We start from the raw sequence: 19,890 nt of genomic DNA, 5'->3' as shown, positions 1-19,890 counted from the left end.
TCAGCTTCAGGATCTGTCCTTCCAGTGAGCACTCAGGGCTGATTTCCTTCAGAATAGGTTTGATCTTCTTGCAGTCCATGGGACTCTCAAGAGTCTCCTCCAGCACCATAATTCAAAAGCATCAATTCTTCAGCAATCAGCCTTCTTTATGGTCCAGCTCTCACTTCCATACATCACTAGTGGGAAAACCAGAGCTTGAACTATATGGACTTTTGCTGATAAACAACAACAACAATGTATTTTGTGCCTTTATCTTGTATTTTTATGGCGCCAACTACCCTGAGACCTATGGACGGAGGGCGGGATACTACAACTACTACTACTACTAATACAGAACTGCAGCTTGGGAAGGGATCCTGAGGGTCATCCAGACCAACCCGCTGCAATGCATGAGTACCAGATAAGGATGAGCCAGGCAGGAACCCCTGAAATTGCTGCCGGGAGGCAACTTTGCAAGAATCCTGGCTAAATGAATTGAAGTAGGAGTCGGGCAGGAATTCCTGCCTCTCCATCGGCCTCACTTCCGCCCTTGGGAGAAGAGGGCGGAAGTGGCTTCAAGCTCAGCCAGGAAGTCCCGCCTCCCGGAAGCGGACGGCCGCTCTGGCCCTGGGCGCTCGATGGTGCGCGGCCCCTCCCGCTTCCTGTTGTTCCCGGACTCTCTTCCGGGTTGGGGGTCCGGAGGTTTGGCCGGAGCTGCGCCCGGTAAGTGGAGGCGCCCCGGGGGGGGAGGGAAGAGGGCCGCCCGGGGAGGGGGCGAGGGAGGCCTTCCCTGGACGGGAGAGGCAGGATCCTGACCCTGCACCCGGGTTCTGCGCCTGCGGGTCGCCCTGCACGTCGGAATGTGCCCCAGGGAAACTCGCAGGCAGGCGGGCGAGGAGAAGGAGAAGACCCAGTTCATTGCGGCACCTGGATCTCTCCCAGGAGCCCAGGAATCTGCCTGCCCCCGAGTCAGGCCCTCCAGCTCAGGGATGCCCACACGGGCTGGCAGCAGCCGGGGACTTAATAATAATAATAATAATAATAATAATAATAATAATAATAATAATAATAATAATAATAATAATTTGTACCCTGCCCTCCCCAACCAAGACCAGGCTCAGGGCGGTTAACACCAAGTATAAAAACAATTGATTAAAATGCAACATTAAAATGCAGCCTCATTTCAGTAGAAACTCAAGTCAGAAACTTTTTTGGGGATGAAAACGCCAAATCTTCAGGGGTTCAGGCCGCCCTGGTGCCAAGGGGGATGCTCTGCCCTGGGCTGTCTGAATGTAAGATTACGGAGGGTAGTGATTAATGGATATCCATGAGGTTGTACAGTAATGCACGATATACATATATATTCTTAAGTCAGATGAATAGGATATAATACTTAAATAGTACTCGTATATAAGATTATGCACGAACAGTTAATATGTATTGCGTAAAATTTATAGTAGGTAGTATATATTATAATATTCATGTGGCCCTTCCAGGTGGCATAGCTGTCAACTGTTCCCTTTTCTTGCGAGGAATCCTATTTGGAATAAGGGAATTTCCCTTAAAAAAGGGGAAAAGTTGACAGCTATGCCAGGTGGTGTGCATCCTTTGCCATTTCTGTACTTGCAACAGCCCTGTGAGGGAGGCGAGGCGGGGACTGGCCCAGGGCGGCACCCGGTGAGCATCAGGATTCGAACCTTGGTCTCTGCCAGGACCTAGTCTGGCATCTGAACCTCCGCCACCACTGACTCCTCAGAGCCTTTCCGGTTGCCAGGACCAGGGGACTGGAAGATGCCTTCTCATGTTTTGCTTGTTTATCCAGTAATGGTACCAAATAATGGTTTTCTGCCAGTCATGCAGCTGTTAAAGTAGGGTTGCCAACTCACCCTAACAGCACAGCCTGGCCTGCTCTTGTGTTTTACTCAGCAGATGATAAAGAAGGGTTGGCAGGCGAAGCTTTTCCATGGCATGGAAAGATCATTGGCTTCTGGCGTCGGCATATCAGCTGGTGGCAGGCTGAAAAGGTGGCAGCCCTGGGCTGAAGGCACAGGAAATTTGCCAGGGGGGAATCCTAATCTTGAATAAACACCCACAGACCACCACAACCTCGACATGCGCACTCCATCATCAGTACTGTGGAGATTATAATCCATGGTACCAAATAGTATGGGAAACAGCCCTACTAGAAAAATTAGCCAATAAACTGAAACTGACACGGGGACAAATAGAAGAAGATGGACATTTGTTGGGGATCGAAAGCGGGAAAGGGGTGGGGTGGGGTTTGGGAATCCAAAGGGTGTACAATTATAATTTGTTTTTTATTTTGTTTTGTTATTAGTATGAACATTGGGGAATTCGTGGAAGGGAATTTGGGTCGACTTTAGAAAAAGGTTTTAAGAATGAGCACTGATGTACAAATATTGATGTTTATAAGTTAAAATTGGTTTTTCTAAAATGAATTAAATATAAAAAGGTCAAAAATTGGGGATAAGAACTTGTTGAACTAACAATTTGGACTGGAATATAAGAAGGGGAGGTGTGGGGAAGTCAGGGAAATATGTTATTGAAAATACGGATTGTAAACTTTATGTGTTTTTAATTTTTTTGTTTTTTGTTTTTTGATTTTTTAATGTATTAAGGTGGAAAATCTCAATAAATATCTTTAAAAAAAACAAACAAACAAATAGAAGAAGATGCCTTCACCCCGGTATGGCTCCCCTTCATCACATACACAGCCCAACAAGACAATGACAAAAATCCACCAACAGCATACAAATCAATATGGCTAACCTGATCCAAAACACCCACCCACCCCACTCACACACGAAAACAAAGATCACCACAGCCAACCACAAATGAACAGCCACACCCTAGGCCAACCCCAACCTCTCTTACCACCAAAGGAACACAAGTAAACAGCAGAGAACCTGCACAAGCGACGCGGACACCAAACCCCACATATATTAAGTAAAATAGAAACATCGCCACCCGACCCCACCCATCTTCCCACCCCTCCACCCCTTTTCTTCCTAATGTCTCAACAAATGAAACTGATTTGTAAAAATGTTACATGGAAAAAAAAATACAAGAGACATTGCACTCACTTTTGTAAATCAAGAAAATCTTTAATTCAAATATTTTAAAAAAATATAACAACCTTAAAACCTCAAAGGATTATAATCTCCACAGTACTGATGATTGAGTGCGCATGTAGCGGGGTGGTGGTCCATGGGTGTTTATTTTTTAAAGATTAGGTTTCCCCTCCTGGCAAATTTCCTGTGCCTTTAGCCCAGGGCTGCCACCTTTTCAGCCTGCCACTAGCTGATATGGCGACGCCAGTAGCCAATTATCTTTCCATGCCATGGAAAAGCTTCGCCTGCCAACCCTTATTTATCATCCTGCTGAATAAAACACAAGAGCAGACCAGGCTGGTGCTGTTAGGGTGAGTTGGCAACCCTGCTTTAACAGCTGCATGACTGGCAGAAAACTGGCAGGTATGGATTTCTTCCCATGACCGCGTTTCTTAGAAGATGGATCTTCAGAATATCTCTCCCTGTATCATTTCTGCCTGTCATGGGAGCTGTCAGTGGAGACTGATGTGGATTCCCTTCATCTGCAGCTGAGGACAGACCTGCAGCAAGCACTCTCATTTTTCTGGCTTGCGGGTTGTTGATGTGGGTGGCACAGAAAAATGTGTTAGAGAGAGTGGTTTTCCTATAGAATAAATAGGTAAAGAGTAAAGGGACCATTAGGTCCAGTCGTGGCCGACTCTGGGGTTGCGGCGCTCGCTTTATTGGCCGAGGGAGCCGGCGTACAGCTTCCGGGGCATGTGGCCAGCAGGACTAAGCCGCTTCTGGCGAACCAGAGCAGCGCACAGAAATGCCGTTTACCTTCCCGCCGGAGCGGTATCTATTTATCTACTTGCACTTTGACGTGCTTTTGAACTGCTAGGTTGGCAGGAGCAGGGGCCGAGCAACGGGAGCTCACCCCGTCGCGGGGATTCGAACCGCCGACCTTCTGATCGGCGAGCCCTAGGCTCTGTGGTTTAACCCACAGCGCCACCCGCGTCCCTATAGAATAAATAAAAGTGCTTTAATGGTAACCCAGGGCCCTTTTAGTGAATTGTCACATGCTGTCTTTTCACCTGACTAGCTTCTGTCTTTTTATGGGAAGTTTGGTCTTTTCAGTACTGAAGATCAAACACCAGCAGAAAGGAAAATTGCAAGGCTCAGTATCTCCTACTAGGCTAATTTTTATTTATTTATTGTGTTTAGGTTTATAAAGCGCCACTGAAGCTTGACGATGTCTGAAGATGAAGAAAAGCTTAACTTGCGTCGCCTTGAGCCAGCCATCCAAAAGTTCATTAAAGTTGCTGTTCCAACAGATCTGGAGAGGTTAAGAAAGCATCAGATAAATATTGAGAAGGTTTACTGCTTTCCCCTGAATATTAAGTTGATATTGTATAATTTCGCTGACATTAGCGCAACTTAAGCAAAGCAGAGATGCTTTGATTGGAACTAAAGTTGGGCAAGTGCAATTGGCTCTGTTGCATGACAATTTCCGTACCCCTCCTCAAAAAATCCCTCCACCTTCAATGGTAGTTAAAAGTCCATTCCTTTTCTTTAAATTGGGGCCTTAAAAAGGTAAAGGGACCCCTGACCATTAGGTCCAGTCGTGGACGACTCTGGGGTTGCGGCGCTCATCTCGCTTTATTGGCCGAGGGAGCCGGCGTACAGCTTCTGGGTCATGTGGCCAGCAGGACTAAGCCGCTTCTGGCGAACCAGAGCAGCGCACAGAAACGCCGTTCACCTTCCCGCCGCAGTGGTACCTATTTATCTACTTGCTCTTTTGATGTGCTTTCGTACTGCTAGGTTGGCAGGAGCAGGGACCGAGGAACGGGAGCTCACCCCGTCGCGGGGATTCGAACCGCCAACCTTCTGATCGGCAAGTCCTAGGCTCTGTGGTTTAACCCACAGCGCCACCCGCGTCCCTATTGGGGCCTTACTATTATTTAAAAAGAGGCAGCCGAGGCAGCCTGGGGGTGCTCCCATTTGCTGCAGAACAGCTGAATGGCTGGTCATTATTAGGGGATGTTGCGAGGGTAAAGGTCTGCCTCCATTGGCCAATATTTTGTTTTATCTTAAATGCATGTTCTGGGTGCCCATCCAAGAGAGCTGCTATAAGCAGAGAAAAGAGGCTGTCTAAAGGTTTGGATTGAGAGTTGCCTTTCAGTCTGTGCACCTGCTGAGATGATGATGATGATGATGATGATAATAATAATAATATTTTTTATTTATACCCTGCCCTCCCCAGCCAAGACCGGGCTCAGGCAGTTAACACCAAGTATAAAACAATTGATTATAATACAACTAAAAAACAAGATTAAAGTACAACATTTAAATGCAGCCTCATTTCAGTAGAAACTCAAATCAAAAACTTTTTGGGGATGAAAACGTCAAATCTTCAACGTCAAATGAGGGGACAAGTTGGTTGCAATGATTTGCAGGTGCAACTGGGGTCAAAATTACCCCCCCCCCCCATAAATAAATAAATAAATAAATAAATAAATAAATAAATAAATAAATAAATATTGCCTTCCATGAACTCCTCTGCAGGTAGTTATGGCCTCACTTGGCTGGGTCACAAGTGTGATTCTAAGTGGAAAATATCATTTATAAACATCAGGTTTATAAAGAGGGTTTGCAAGCCAGTGGGGGCTTCCATTTGCCCTGCCACAATAAGGAAGTGAGTAATTTGTCAATTATGAGGGTTTTTCGCCCCCAGTGTTTTCTCGCAAGAAATGGAAAGAGGAGGCTCTGAGCTAAGTATTTGTAGACATGAAAACAGTAAAAGCCATAAAAAGGCAAATGGCATTTTGCAAGGTTTCTTCCCCCCCCCCAATTTTTTTTATTGATTTTCCACATTTATCACAAAATGATATAACAAAGAAACACAAAACACACAACAAAAACACACACACTACAATAAAATAAAATTGCACACAAAAAGAAATTATTTCTTCTAACACCTAATTCTCGTAACATTGATAACTGACTTCCTCAATTCCCCTCTAACTGAATTTCATTATGTCACATTTATAACAGTTCTTCCAGTTCATATTTCTAATAATATTAACTCCTTTCATTTACTAATCTCTTCGGTGTTTTGCAAGGTTTCTTTGAACCCTAATACTTTATGTGTTTCCACCTCCTAGCTCTCGTCAGTATCTCTCCTCATTTGCAGGGGAATCTTTCCCTGCAAATGCTCATCTGTTTTTCACCAGATTGTGGATGGGGACTCAAAGCACCAGATGTTGGTTCAAACTTTGTCGCAATTGAAGAGTCCCTGGAACAAGGAGTTGGGAATGTCTTGCGTAATGGCTTTTGTGACATTTCTCAGTGTTGTTGGGTAACACTGGGCTCTCTTTGTTGTTTGAGGCTTAAGCTAGAATCAGAGAGCAAAGTTTGCTGCCATTGAGAGAGTGAGTCTGTCCCTTGGAATAATGTGTGCACATAGCTTATCTTACTGGTTCGTGCCAGCAGGCACTGGGATAGCCTGTTCCCCAAACCCCACCATCTCCTCTGCCTTAAGACAGCACAGGGAATGAGAAATGGCGGTTCTCTTTGTCCTTCCTTTCTCTGTAAACCTATAAAAACACAGATTTTTTTCCCCTCTCTCTCCTTGCCCTTAGTATCAGAGATGCAGACTGTGGGACAGGTTACACGAAGAGCACATCAATGCCGGCCGTACGGTTCAAGTAAGTAGTTAGAAAAGTGCATTCCAGTGTTTGTTGTGAATGTTGCTGGTTTTTCCCAGGAAATAGCAGAAGCAAAAAGGCAAAGATCTCCCCTTTCTCCTTGTAGGGCACTGTAGCTAACCTAAAGCCTGTCCAAGCTTTCTTCCTCCTTCCACTATCCAACCTGTGTTGAATCTTACATTTGTCTGCTCCTTGGGGCAGGGACCTGCTCCCTTGCCTGCAACGATCCTATAACAACACACAACATGAAGATTTATTACTTTTTCCGTCCAGCTGCGCTTCCTCTGCGCAGCCCTGGGAGAAAAGTACATAAAGCAGATGCACAGCTTGGTCCGTGTGAGAAAGGAAGTAAATCAAGTCCAGACAGCTTCTTTCTATCCTAGAAGCATTTTATTAGCAAGCAAAAACAGAATTTACAATCCATCAGAATCTAGCTCCATTTTCCTCTGACTCCTTTCTGCTTCGGAGCAGCGATCGACTGGAAAACGAAAGCACTTTTCACAGCATACACAACAGAGAGCTGTGACGTAACATCCTGGCTGACTTCCCGTGGAGGTGTCTGGGTGGGTGTAGCCAGGTGTGAACCTGAATCCTTTGAGGATATACAGAATTTGCCTCGGGAAGAAGCCAGCAAATGGCATGAGGCAATGCACACAACAGAGGTGCGCTGTTCACTCAGTTATGATACAACAACTGCAAATGACTTCATTGTCTTTTTTTTTATAAATATTTATTAAGTTTTCCAATTTTATGCAAACACAAAAAGAAAAAGAAAAAGAAAAATATTAAAAACAAATCAATTTCAATAACAATTTTTCAGTAACATGTTTCTTTGACTTCCTCATACCTCCCCTTCTTGTTTTCTAGTTCAAATTGTTAATCCAGCAAATCCTAATCTCTTAACATTCCTTTTAATTAACACCTTATTTTCCAATCAACTTTTTAAATTTTATGACTTAAACAATTTTAATCCCTGTTATCTTTATCATAACAGCTAGAGACCACAAAAGTTCAATCCAGCATCTTTTCAGAGTTCATTAATTTTGTAGTATTTCTGTAAATAGTCCTTAAATTTCTTCCAATCTTCTTCTGCTGACTCTTCTCCCTGGTCGCGGATTCTGCCGGTCATTTCTGCCAGTCCCATACAGTCAATCAACTTCATCTGCCATTCTTCCAGAGTGGGTGGATCTTGAGTCTTCCAGTGCTTTGCTATAAGTATTCTTGCTGCCGTTGTAGCGTACATAAAAAAAGTTCTGTCCTTCTTTGGCACCAAATGGCCGATTATGCCCACAAATGACTTCATTGTCAGCAACCGAAAATACGATGAGATGTGAAATAAGCAAGCCATTTTGGACTTTAATGCCAAGCATAAATACATCAGAAGAGCCTGCTGGATTAGGCCAGTATCCTGTTCTCACAGTGGCCACGTAGATGTCTCTGTTGGGAAACCATGGAGGTCTTTATCCCAGTTGATATCGGTTGGATTTCAATTGATTTCTCTCTGTGCTGCTCTTGTTTTTAAGGTGTACCTTACTGTTCTTAACTTGTATGTGCAATTGCTTTAATAGTTTTTAATTAGGTGTAACTGTTTTATACATGTTTTGGTTGTCAATTGCTTTGGCGATGCCTCAGGGGAAGCGATTCGTAAATGAAATAAATAATAATATTTATATCCTGTTTTTTCTAAACCAAAGAATGCACTCAAAATACAGAAAGGGAGGAGATGACAGTATAGGTGGCCATACCTGGGATATTAGCCCAAGATATAGTCTCACAGAAAATAAAAGCCATTCTCTATGCAGCCTTTAAAGGTAAAGGGACCCCTGACCATTAGGTCCAGTCGTGACTGACTCTGGGGTTGCGGCGCCCATCTCACTTTACTGGCTGAGGGAGCCAGCGTACAGCTTCTGGGTCATGTGGCCAGCATGACTAAGCCGCTTCTGGTGAACCAGAGCAGCGCACGGAAACGCCGTTTACCTTCCTGCCGGAGAGGTACCTATTTATCTACTTGCACTTTGACGTGCTTTCGAACTGCTAGGTTGGCAGGAGCAGGGACCAAGCAACGGGAGCTCACCCCGTCGTGGGGATTCGAACCGCCGACCTTCTGATCGGCAAGTCCTAGGCTCTGTGGTTTAACCCACAGCGCCACCCGCGTCCTCCCAGATCTGTTTGGGAATTGCCTATGACCAGTACTTAAGTACTAGAGCAGTTATCCCAGCAAGGGCCCAGGAGAGATTCAGAGGCTTATATCAGGTCCAAGAACTGAGGCTTTCTGGGCCGGAATGGAGCTGCTGTCCCCGGAATTTGCACCTGATACCTGAACTATTCTGTGAGGTATGAAGAGAGCGCTATTCAATGGGTTGTGTGTAACCAAATCCCCTGATGGCAACTGTTAGAGGTCATTCAAATCAGAGAATAATTAAAGAGTGGGAGGGAGTGAAGGAATAGATGAAAAAATAGGGTTCCGGGACTGGAATATTAATAGATAACGTGTAAAACGTGCAGGGGTAAGCAAGGAAATAATAAAAGAATCAGCTGAACAATGATTAAATTATAACAACACAAGACGGAAGAAGAAGAAGAAAAAAAGAGATCACACATGGGTGAAGGGGAACGGGGGGTATAGGGGAATTTGAAATATTATTTATAATATAAAAGCTTTAATATAAAATTTCTAACTGTGTTGTATTTGTATACAGCAAAGAGAAGTTTAGAGTAATTTGGTATATTTTAATTTAGTTAATTATGTAATAGGTTTATGTTAGAAAATTAAATATGGATGTTGAATTTGATGTTTGTAATTTTTCTTTTTTCGGTTTTGGAAATAAAAAGTTAAAAAAACAAACAAAACAAATTCCCCTTTTTGAATTGTCATTTGCAGCAGCTGCGAGCAAATATCCGAGAGATGGAGAAGCTCTGCCTACGGGTCCGGAAGGAAGACCTCCATGCTTTGGAGAGGATGATCAATCCGGTGAAGGACCAGGCATCGGTGGCCATCAAGGAATTTCTGCAGCTCCACTTGGAGTCTGCAGAAGAACTGAAGAGGCAGTTTAAGGAGAAAGAGGCGTTGCTCCAGTCCCCATTAACCAGATCAACCACCGTAGCAGGCGGTATGAGTGCATCGTGTTCCTTTTTCAAACAAGTACCGTATTTTTCGCTCTATAGGATGCACTTTTTCCCCTCCAAAAATTAAGGGGAAATGTGTATGCGTCCTATAGAGCGAATGCAGGCTGCACGGCTAAGCCCAAAGCCAGAACAGGGAGACGGAGTGCTGCGCAGATTTTTTTTCTTGATTCCCCCCCCCTAAAAACTAGGTGCGCCCTATGGTCCGGTGCGCCTTATGGAGCGAAAAATACGGTATGTTTTTATCGCAAAGAAATCTGTATGATCTTTCTGGACCAGAGTTGAGATGTCGTTTAACTGTTAAATGACCCATCTGTCACATGCAAAATGTTGAAATCTACGGGAATGTTTAAGCCAAAGTCGCACACGTTGAAGGCCCTGAACGTGTTCCTGGTTTTTGCGCTGAAATCAAAGAGCAAAAAAAGCAGCCAGCTTGCAACTACAGTGGTACCTCGGATTAAGAACTTAATTCGTTCTCATCCCGCAGCAAAGTTCTTAACCCGAGGTATATTTCTTTTTTAAAAAAAAAAAAATTGGAAAAGATTCACAGAACATTCACATCCTACCTGAAGACGCAGAGCGGAGAACCTGGGACCTTCTGCCTGCCAAGGAGATGCTCTTCCACTGAGCTGTGAGGCTTCCTTGTTGCCCCTCCCACCTGCACATAGTGCCAGTGCTTTTACTTCCTTAAAATCCCCCCTCCCTCCCCCCAGCTGGGTAGCCTTTAAATGCACATCATCATCATTATTATTAGACCATCCTTCATCTGAAGATCACGAGGCATTTGATCCTAAATATGTGCAGGTGGTGCTGTGGGTTAAACCACAGAGCCTAGGACTTGCCGCTTTCCTTCATCTACAGAATGAATAGTAATAATACTTTATTGTTTATACACCGCCCATCTGACTGGGTTGCCCCGGCTTCCCACAAATTCTTCGTCTTCTTCTTTGGCAATCCCTCATAGCCAAGTGGGACATGGGTGGTGCTGTGGGTTAAACCACAGAGCCTAGGACTTGCCGATCAGAAGGTTGGCGGTTCGAATCCCCGCAACGGGGTGAGCTCCCGTTGCTCGGTCCCTGCTCCTGCCCACTTAGCAGTTCAAAAGCACGTCGAAGTGCAAGTAGATAAATAGGTACCATTCCAGCGGGAAGGTAAACGGCGTTTCCGTGTGCTGCTCTGGTTCACCAGAAGCGGCTTAGTCATGCTGGCCACATGACCCGGAAGCTATACGCCGGCTCCCTCGGCCAGTAAAGCGAGATGAGCGCCCCAACCCCCAGAGTCGGCCCCAACTGGACCTAATGGTCAGGGGTCCCTTTACCATCTGAAGATCACGAGGCATTTGACCCTAAATATGTGCGTATACAGTGGTACCTCGGTTCTCGGAATGAAATCCATTCCGGAAGCCTGTCCGGCTTCTGAAACTTTCGGAAACCGAGGCACGGCTTCCCATTGGTTGCAGGAGCTTCCTGCACTCAAGCAGAAGCTGCGTTGCACGTTTGGGTTCCGAAAAACGTTTCAAAACAGAAGCATTTGCTTTTGGGGTTTCGGCATCCGGGACCAAAACGTACGATAACGGAGGCATTTGGGAACCGAGGCTTGACTGTGTTTCTTTCTATGTACTCTTCTTCAGACTGTCTCTGCCACCATCGTCTCCCCAGTGCTCGTTTTTAGATTGTAAGCTCCCTGCAGCAGGGGTTTGCCCCTGTTGACAACCCTCCGTAAATAACGCTCATAGAATTGTAGAGTTGGAAGGGGTTCTGCAGGTCATCTAGTCCAGCCCCCCTGTAATGCAGGAATCCCTGACAGATGGCCACCCATCCTCTGCTTAACAACAACAACAACAACAATAATAAAAAGTTTTTCTTTCCAGTAGCACCTTAAAGACCAACTAAGTTAGTTCTTGGTATAGAAGATATCAGTCTGTACCTGTGCAAGTTTCTTGGTGAGGTTGATGGACTTCCATTTCATGCGGCTCAATGTGGTGCCTTCCATAGTTCCACTTTTTTTTGTTTTGACTATGGCAGACCAACACGGCTACCTATCTGTAACTGGAACAACAATAATAATAATTTATTTATTTATACCCCGCCCATCTGGCTGGGTTTCCCCAGCCACTGTGGGCGGCTTCCAACAAAGTATTAAAATACAGTGGTCTGTTAAACATTAAAAGCTTCCCTAAAGAGGGCTGCCTTCAGATGTCTTCTAAAAGTCTGGTAGTTGTTGTTCTCTTTGACATCTGGTGGGAGGGAGTTCCACAGGGCGGGTGCCACCACCGAGAAGGCCCTCTGCCTGGTTCCTTGTAACTTGGCTTCTCGCAGTGAGGGAACGGCCAGAAGGCCCTTGGAGCTGGACCTCAGTGTCCGGGTAGAACGATGGAGGTGGAGACGCTCCTTCAGGGATACAGGGCTGAGGCCGTTTAGGGCTTTAAAAGTCAGCACCAACACTTTGAATTGTGCTCGGAAACGTACTGGGAGCCAATGTAGGTCTTTCAAGACCGGTGTTATGTCGTCTCGGCGGCCGCTCCCAGTTACCAGTCTAGCTGCCGCATTCTGGATTAGTTGTAGTTTCTGGGTCACCTTCAATGGTAGCCCCACGTAGAGTGCACTGCAGTAGTCCAAGCGAGAGATAACCAGAGCTTGCACCACTCTGGCCAGACAGTCCGCGGACAGGGAGGGTGTCTGCTTAAGAACTTCCAAGGAAGTAGAGTCCACTCCCATTTATCCGACGGCAGTTAAATCGAATTGGGGTGGAGGGCTGGGAGCTCTTTTATCTCTTGCTAGGTTAACCCTCTGGGACGCATTATGAGACTTTGTGATCTTTCCACTCAGAAACGTTTTACGATGCCAGCAACGAAGTACTCTCTCAGAGTTACATCCAGATGTTCTCCCCTCTCCCCGAAATCCCCCAGGATCAGAACGCGGCGGAATCGTGGGAAATGCTTGAAGAGGTAGGCCGGGCTTCTACTCTGAGGGTCCCTTGGACAAATCTAGAGGCGCAGAAGTATAACAGCACATTTTTTTGGATCTCATTGTAGGACTTGATTGAGCTCAGCAACCTAGTGACCGACTTCTCTCTGCTAGTTAACGTAAGTATGGCAAGATTAGGGTCTTAAGGTTTCTCCTGCGTTCAGAAGAAAGGGGTGAAAAGAAGAAGTTAGCAGCACAATTCTTACGCCTCTGGAGTGAGAAGAGAAATATGCAGAGAGTTTAGTCTCTGCGGCTAACAGATTGAGGTTGAATCCTGACAAGACAGAAGTACTGTTTTGAGGGGACAGGGGGCAGGCGGGTGTGGGGGACTCCCTGGTCCTGAATGGGTCACTGTGTCCCTGAAGGACCAGGTGTGCACAGCCTGGGAGTCATTCTGGACTCACAGCTGTCCATGGAGGCCCAGGTCAATTCTGTGTCCAGGGCAGCTGTCTACCAGCTCCATCTGGTATGCAGGATGAGACCCTTCCTGCCCGCAGACTGTCTCACCAGAGTGGTGCATGCTCTGGTTATCTCCCGCTTGGACTACTGCAATGTGCTCTACGCGGGGCTATCTTTGAAGGTGACTCAGAAACTGCAATTAATCCAGAATGCGGTAGCTAGACTGGTGACTGGGAGCGGCCGCCGAGACCATATAACACCGGTCTTGAAAGACCTACATTGGCTCCCAGTACCTTTCTGAACACAATTCAAAGTGTTGGTGCTGACCTTGAAAGCCCTAAACGGCCTCGGTCCAGTATACCTGAAGGAGCGTCTCCACCCCCATCGTTCTGCCCGGACGCTGAGGTCCAGCGCCGAGGGCCTTCTGGCGGTTCCCTTGCTGCGACAAGCCAAGTTACAGGGAACCAGGCAGAGGGCCTTCTCGGTAATGGCATCCGCCCTGTGGAACGCCCTCCCACCAGATGTCAAAGAGAACAACAACTACCAGACTTTTAGAAGACATCTGAAGGCAGCCCTGTTTAGGCAAGCTTTTAATGTTTAATAGGTTATTGTATTTTAGTGTTTTGTTGGAAGCCGCCCAGAGTGGCTGGGGAAACCCAGCCAGATAGGTGGGGTATGTATGTATGTATGTATGTATGTATGTATGTATGTATAAATAAATAAATAAATATAATTATGGCTTTCTGCAGGGGCCAGGTGTACGAGGGACTACCTTGTGAAGAGGTGCCTTATTTGCACCCGAACTTAACAGGATTGACATCCCCACGGCTCTGCTGATGGGGCTTGGTGGGCTGAATTTGGCCCCTGGGATGGAGGTTCCCCACCCCTCCTTTTTATATTTTTTTATTGGGTTTTATAAACAAGAATAAGGATGTGGGTGGCGCTGTGGGTTAAACCACAGAGCCTTGGACTTGCCGATCAGAAGGTCGGTGGCTCGAATCCCCACGACGGGGTGAGCTCCGATTGCTCGGTCCCTGCTCCTGCCAACCTAGCTGTTCAAAAGCACGTCAAAATGCAAGTAGATAAATAGGTACCGCTCCAGCGGGAAGGTAAACGGCGTTTCTGTGCGCTGCTCTGGTTCGCCAGAAGCGGCTTAGTCATGCTGGCCACATGACCCGGAAGCTGTACACCAGCTCCCTTGGTCAATAAAGTGAGATGAGCACTACAGCCCCAGAGTCGGTCACGACTGGACCTAACAGTCAGGGGTCCCTTTACCTTTAAACAAGAATAATATTATACAAACCAGCATACCATGTTTTCTCATGACTTTTGTATATCGCAAAAAGAGCATAATAAACGTGGGAAATTACCTGTGACATATGTTTCATTATTAGCGGTCAGTGTAGAAGTTTTTGGTTCATGAATTGGTTTAAGCAATAAGGAAGAGGAAGGGGAAAAAGGGGGAGGGGGAACGGTGAGTAGGGTCGGGTGGTTATGTTTCTATTATTCTACTTAGTGGGGGGGGTTGTGTCAGCATTAATTGTATTGGCCACCCTCTCCTTTAAAGGTTAATACCATCAGTTTGAATTGGGCCCCCAAATGCACCAGTAGTCAGTGCAGAATTGCACTCCGCATTCCAATTTTCTGGCCCACGACCACCTAGGCAGCCACATTTCGCATCGGTTGACATTTCTGCATCGCCTTCGATGGCAGCCGTGTGGTTGTTGTTGTTGTTGAGTCGTTTAGTCGCGTCTGCCTCTTCGTGACCCCCTGGACCAGAGCACGCCAGGCCCTCCTGTCTTCCACTGCCTCCTGCAGTTTGGTCAAACTCATGTTAGTAGCTTTGAGAACACTGTCCCACCATCTCGTCCTCTGTCGTCCCCTTCTCCTTGTGCCCTCCATCTTTCCCAACATCAGGGTCTTTTCCAGGGAGTCCTCTCTTCTCATGAGGTGGCCAAAGTATTGGAGCCTCAGCTTCAGGATCAGTCCTTCCAGTGAGCACTCAGGGCTGATTTCCTTCGGAATGGAGAGGTTTGATCTTCTTGCAGTCCATGGGACTCTCAAGAGTCTCCTCCAGCACCAGAATTCAAAAGCATCAGTTCTTCGGTGATCAGCCTTCTTGATCAGCTCTCACTTCCATACATCACTACTGGGAAAACCTTGTGGAGAAAGTCCATTATTGTGGTTCAGCTTTGAATGGAAAGGGACGGAAATAAGCTTCAGCCAGAAAAGGCTATTTTTAGTTTTCGGAATCCAGCGCTTCAGAAGGCTCTGCGCTTGGTACTTTGAAGCGGGGTGTGTGCTTTTGTTCTGCCGTTTCGCTTGAAAACTCTTTTGTGTCTTCTAGGCTCAGCAGGAGAAGATCGACAGGATTGAAGATAACGTCAACACGGCCGCCGTGAATGTCGAAGAGGGGACTAGGAATCTGTCCAGGGTAGGGCTCTCTCCATCCGTCTCCTGGCAAACCAGCTGTACTTTGCTTTCCAGCAATACCCCATTGAATCAAAAAATAATAGAATCTTAGAATTGGAAGGGACCCCAAGGGTCATCTAGTCTAACCCCCGGCAATGCAGGAATCTCAGCTAAAGCATCCCTTGCAGGTGGCTCTCCAACCTCTGCTTAAAAACCTCCAAGGAAGGAGAGTCTGCTGCCTCCCGGTGGGAGCCGATTCCACTATGGAGCAGCTCTTACTTAAGTCAGAAAGTTCTTCCTGATGTTGAGTTGGAATCTCTTCTCTTGTCACCTGAATCCATTGGTTCAGGTTCTGCCTCTGAAACAGCAGAAAACACCGTTTTTCAGGTGACACGCCTCCCTCATAAGCTCCAATGGCAACTCAGCCTGGAGCCATAAGAAAACCATAGGAAAGGCTGCAGTTCTGTGCCTCCTCCTCAGGTGGTCTTTGGCGATCCCTCGTAGCTGAGGAAGATTGTCTTCCATAAACATGGTTTTAACAATGAGCCCGTAAGTGACTGTGGAAACCAATTCTGGATCCACATGTCCTTCCACAGTGGGGACATTGGTTTATTTGGTTCTATGTTTTCTAGAGAATTCATCAAGCGTGCATATTCTGTGACTTTCAGAGATTTAGAAAATTTCTGTTTAATAATAATAATAAAAATAAATTTTATTTATACCCCGCCCTCCCCAGCCAAGACCGGGCTCAGGGCGGCTAACAATCAATAATAAAAACAAGTTGATTAAAATATAACTGGAAAACAAGCTTAAAATACAACATTAAAACATTAAAGTGCATTAAAACTCTTAACACATATGGATGGAAGACTTTCTACAAGTGTTACTCAGTGGGAATTTCTCTTTTGACTCCAGGATTTTGATTGGAGCATCATTTTTTTAAAAATTAATTATCCAATAAGTTAGGAAGAAGCATGGGGGAGAGCTGGTTTATTCTGTCTGCTTGTTCTGTTTATTTGGTTTTGCAGAGAGTGCATATTTCATATATTTCATATTGTTTTACGTTCTGTATAGATTACAGTGGTACCTTGGGTTACAGGCGCTTCAGGTTACAGTCACTTCAGGTTACAGACTCCGCTAACCCAGAAATAGTACCTTGGGTTAAGAACTTTGCTTCAGGATGAGAGCAGAAATTGTGCTCCGGTGGCAGCAGGAGGCCCCATTGGCTAAAGTGGTGCTTCAGGTTAAGAACAGTTTCAGGTTAAGAACGGACCTCTGGAGTGAATTAAATACTTAACCCAAGGTAAAGGTAAAGGAACCCCTGACCATTAGGTCCAGTTGTGGCCAACTCTGGGGTTGGCGGCGCTCATCTCGCTTTATTGGCTGAGGGAGCCGGCGTACAGCTTCCGGGTCATGTGGCCAGCATGACTAAGCTGCTTCTGGTGAACCAGAGCAGCGCACGGAAACACCATTTACCTTCCCGCCGGAGTGGTACCTATTTATCTACTTGCACTTTGACGTGCTTTCGAACTGCTAGGTTGGCAGGAGCAGGGACCGAGCAACGGGAGCTCACCCCGTCGCGGGGATTCGAACCGCCGACCTTCTGATCGGCAAGTCCTAGGCTCTGTGGTTTAACCCACAGTGCCACCCGCATCCCTTCCTTCCTTAACCTGAGGTACGACTGTATAAAAAGAGTTTATATTGACATTGCATTGTTGTACTTGGTCATCGTGTCGCCTTTGGATATTACTGACAATCTCTGGGTAGCAGAAGCAACCAATCCCCCGCCCCCCGATTAACTACCACTGTATAAGACGACCGCCCCCTTTTTTGGCAAAATTTTCTAAGGAAAAACCCTTGTCTTATACGCGGAAAAGTACGGTGCTTTCTCGCAACACCAGCTCACTCCTTTCTCTTGTCTTCCTTCTTCTCCAGGCTGCCAAATTCAAGCTGGCCGCCCTGCCTGTTGCCGGCGCCCTCATTGGCGGAGTCGTCGGGGGTCCTATCGGCCTCCTGGCCGGGTTCAAAGTGGCTGGCATTGCTGCCGCGCTGGGCGGCGGAGTTTTGGGCTTCACGGGTGGGAAACTGATCCAGAGGAAGAAGCAAAGGATGATCGAAGGCCTCTCGGCTCCCTCCTCCTGCAGCTGCCCAGACCTCCCCAGACCAAGCGACCGAGAATGTAGCTGAAGGTTGGGTCTCCTTTGGTGAGCCACCCGCCTCCGCTTTGGATCCCCCTTGCGCCCGACGGACCTGAAGAGCAGATCCAGCCCTGGCAGCGTTTGGAAAGGGTAACCCCGAGTCCCTCTCTCGGTTGGGGCAGAGAAGGCGAGCCCTTCCATTTTGAAAAGTGGGGAAGCCAGAGGCAGGTCAGAAGGCGTGTGCCAAAGGAGCAGCTTTCTCGTCCGAGAATTAAGGGGGCGTTGTTCGCAAGACACCTTTTCCTGGAGAAACAGACAAGGGAGATTTTAAGTCGTAAATTTTTCAGTGCCTGGTCCATCTTCCCTGCAAGCGTACAAATAAATGTCTCCTTCAGGGTTCTTTGTGGTGGAATCTTTAGCCAAGTTTGAAGTTCAAAGCCTGGACTCTTTTCATACACCTGTTTGGCTCAGGTGAAGTAACTGACCCTCTCCTTTGCCCAAGTGCTGCATTTCTGGGATTTTATTTTTTTTAAGGCGCAGACTTTCCCAAAACTTAACCTTTCAGGCTTTAGGACAGAAGTCCTGCACACGCTCTCTCTCTCTTTATAAAGTGTTGCTTTTAGGAAAATCGGAACTGTGCTTTGCGAACGAATCTTCACAGTGTTTCAGGTTCTCTTCGGAAGTATCCGCTATCGACCACCAAGTGTTGGAGGACTCTGTGGTGGCCAAATTTCTGGATATATTGGACGGGACACTGATCTCCCATAATCCCTTTTCCCCATTGCCACATCGGCCGAATTCTGATGGGAGGGAATCAAAGATGAGCCAAAGATAACGCCATACTGTGCCATTGCTCTCCTGACAGTTGGTTTTTTTTTCTGGGTGTTGAGTTTTCTGAATACGAAGCCTTTTTCTTTTTAAGAGCTCCAACGTTTATAAGTAAAGTTTGATACGTGCTTAAAAGGAGTTCCATTTTTCTCCGGCACAAAAGAAGTCTTAATTCAGCATCTGAAGATGATGTCTCTGCATCTCGGTCCTACCCAGGGCTTGGTGGCAGGTTGGGTCTCCTTGAAATTGTGCGATTGTCTCTCATCAAGGTTTGTGTCTTACCTAAAGGCCAAGACCTGTGGCTTCTTCGTTCCTCTGACAGCGGACACGGGACTTCAACATTGTTGTCTGGCCTGTACAGAACAGTATACAGGAGATTAGGATTCTGGTGTCAGTGGGTCGCTATGTTGTGTGGGTCACAAGCACCACCCTCCACATGAAAACCACTCTTAAATATTTTGAACTTGCCCACCTAAACCCAAAGATGGTAGTGCGGTTGTGGGGAACGTCCATTATACGCCATTTGTTAAGCGGAGCAGCAAATTGTTTTACTGGGTGATTTAATTAAAGCGGGAGTTCTTAATGACATGGGAAATAAAAACCATTAAAAAAATTATAGTTACTTGTGTGTTCAGAGACCGTCTTTCATGAAAGCAAAAGAAATCACCACTCGGCCGTTTGATCCGTGGAGTTGCCACTGTCTCAGGTCCCACGTAATAGCTGCTCTGCATTTATCAAATCTTTGGAACTCCCTGCCTCTTGACGCAAGGCAGGCGCCTTCACTGTATTCTTTTTGACAACTGCCAAGAACTTTTTTTTAGGTGAGCCTAACAGAGAGTTGATTCGAGTTTTAATCTGTTATTGTCGCTGTTTTGATTTCTGGAGCCTTTAATTATTGTTGTTAATTCTTCCCAATAATTTCATGGTTTTCTGTGTTTTGTAAACCGCTTTGAGGGTTTAAAAAAAACAATCCACCTTTGTATAAATTTTAATGAAATAAGTATATCTATAAAGAATGGAGGCATTTGTTCCCTTGCGCTTAAATGTAAAGGTAAAGGGACCGCTGACCATTAGGTCCAGTCGTGGACGACTCTGGGGTTGCGGCGATCATCTCACTTTATTGACCGAGGGAGCCGGCGTACAGCTTCTAGGTCATGTGGCCAGCATGACTAAGCCGCTTCTGGCAAACCAGAGCAGCGCACGGAAACGCCGTTTACCTTCCCGCCGGAGTGGTACCTATTGATCTACTTGTGCTGGTGTGCTTTCGAACTGCTAGGTGGGAGGAGCA

General features: G+C 46.3%; 1 protein-coding gene across 2 annotated transcripts; it reads left to right on the top strand.

The window, feature by feature from the left end:
- The first annotated feature begins 580 nt into the window (after positions 1 to 580).
- STX17 (syntaxin 17) lies at positions 581 to 19,220 on the top strand. 2 transcript variants are annotated; one of them, XM_083622290.1, is made up of 8 exons: positions 581 to 702; positions 4,254 to 4,404; positions 6,671 to 6,736; positions 9,621 to 9,846; positions 12,688 to 12,806; positions 12,894 to 12,944; positions 15,572 to 15,658; positions 17,572 to 19,220. In XM_083622290.1, exons 2-8 carry the CDS (start codon positions 4,282 to 4,284, stop codon positions 17,821 to 17,823), a joined length of 924 nt encoding a protein of 307 aa, XP_083478416.1. In that variant the 5' UTR covers positions 581 to 702; positions 4,254 to 4,281; the 3' UTR covers positions 17,824 to 19,220. The 2 variants fall into 2 exon arrangements, with proteins under 2 accessions (XP_083478416.1, XP_083478415.1); XM_083622289.1 differs by having other exon boundaries at positions 9,618 to 9,846.
- Positions 19,221 to 19,890: the final 670 nt, after the last annotated feature.

Source organism: Podarcis filfolensis, assembly GCF_964270895.1.
Source record: "Podarcis filfolensis genome assembly, chromosome: 7".
Lineage (NCBI taxonomy): Eukaryota > Metazoa > Chordata > Lepidosauria > Squamata > Lacertidae > Podarcis > Podarcis filfolensis.
The sequence above is the reverse complement of the archived record's forward strand: the minus strand, read 5'-3'. Positions and strand labels throughout refer to the sequence as shown.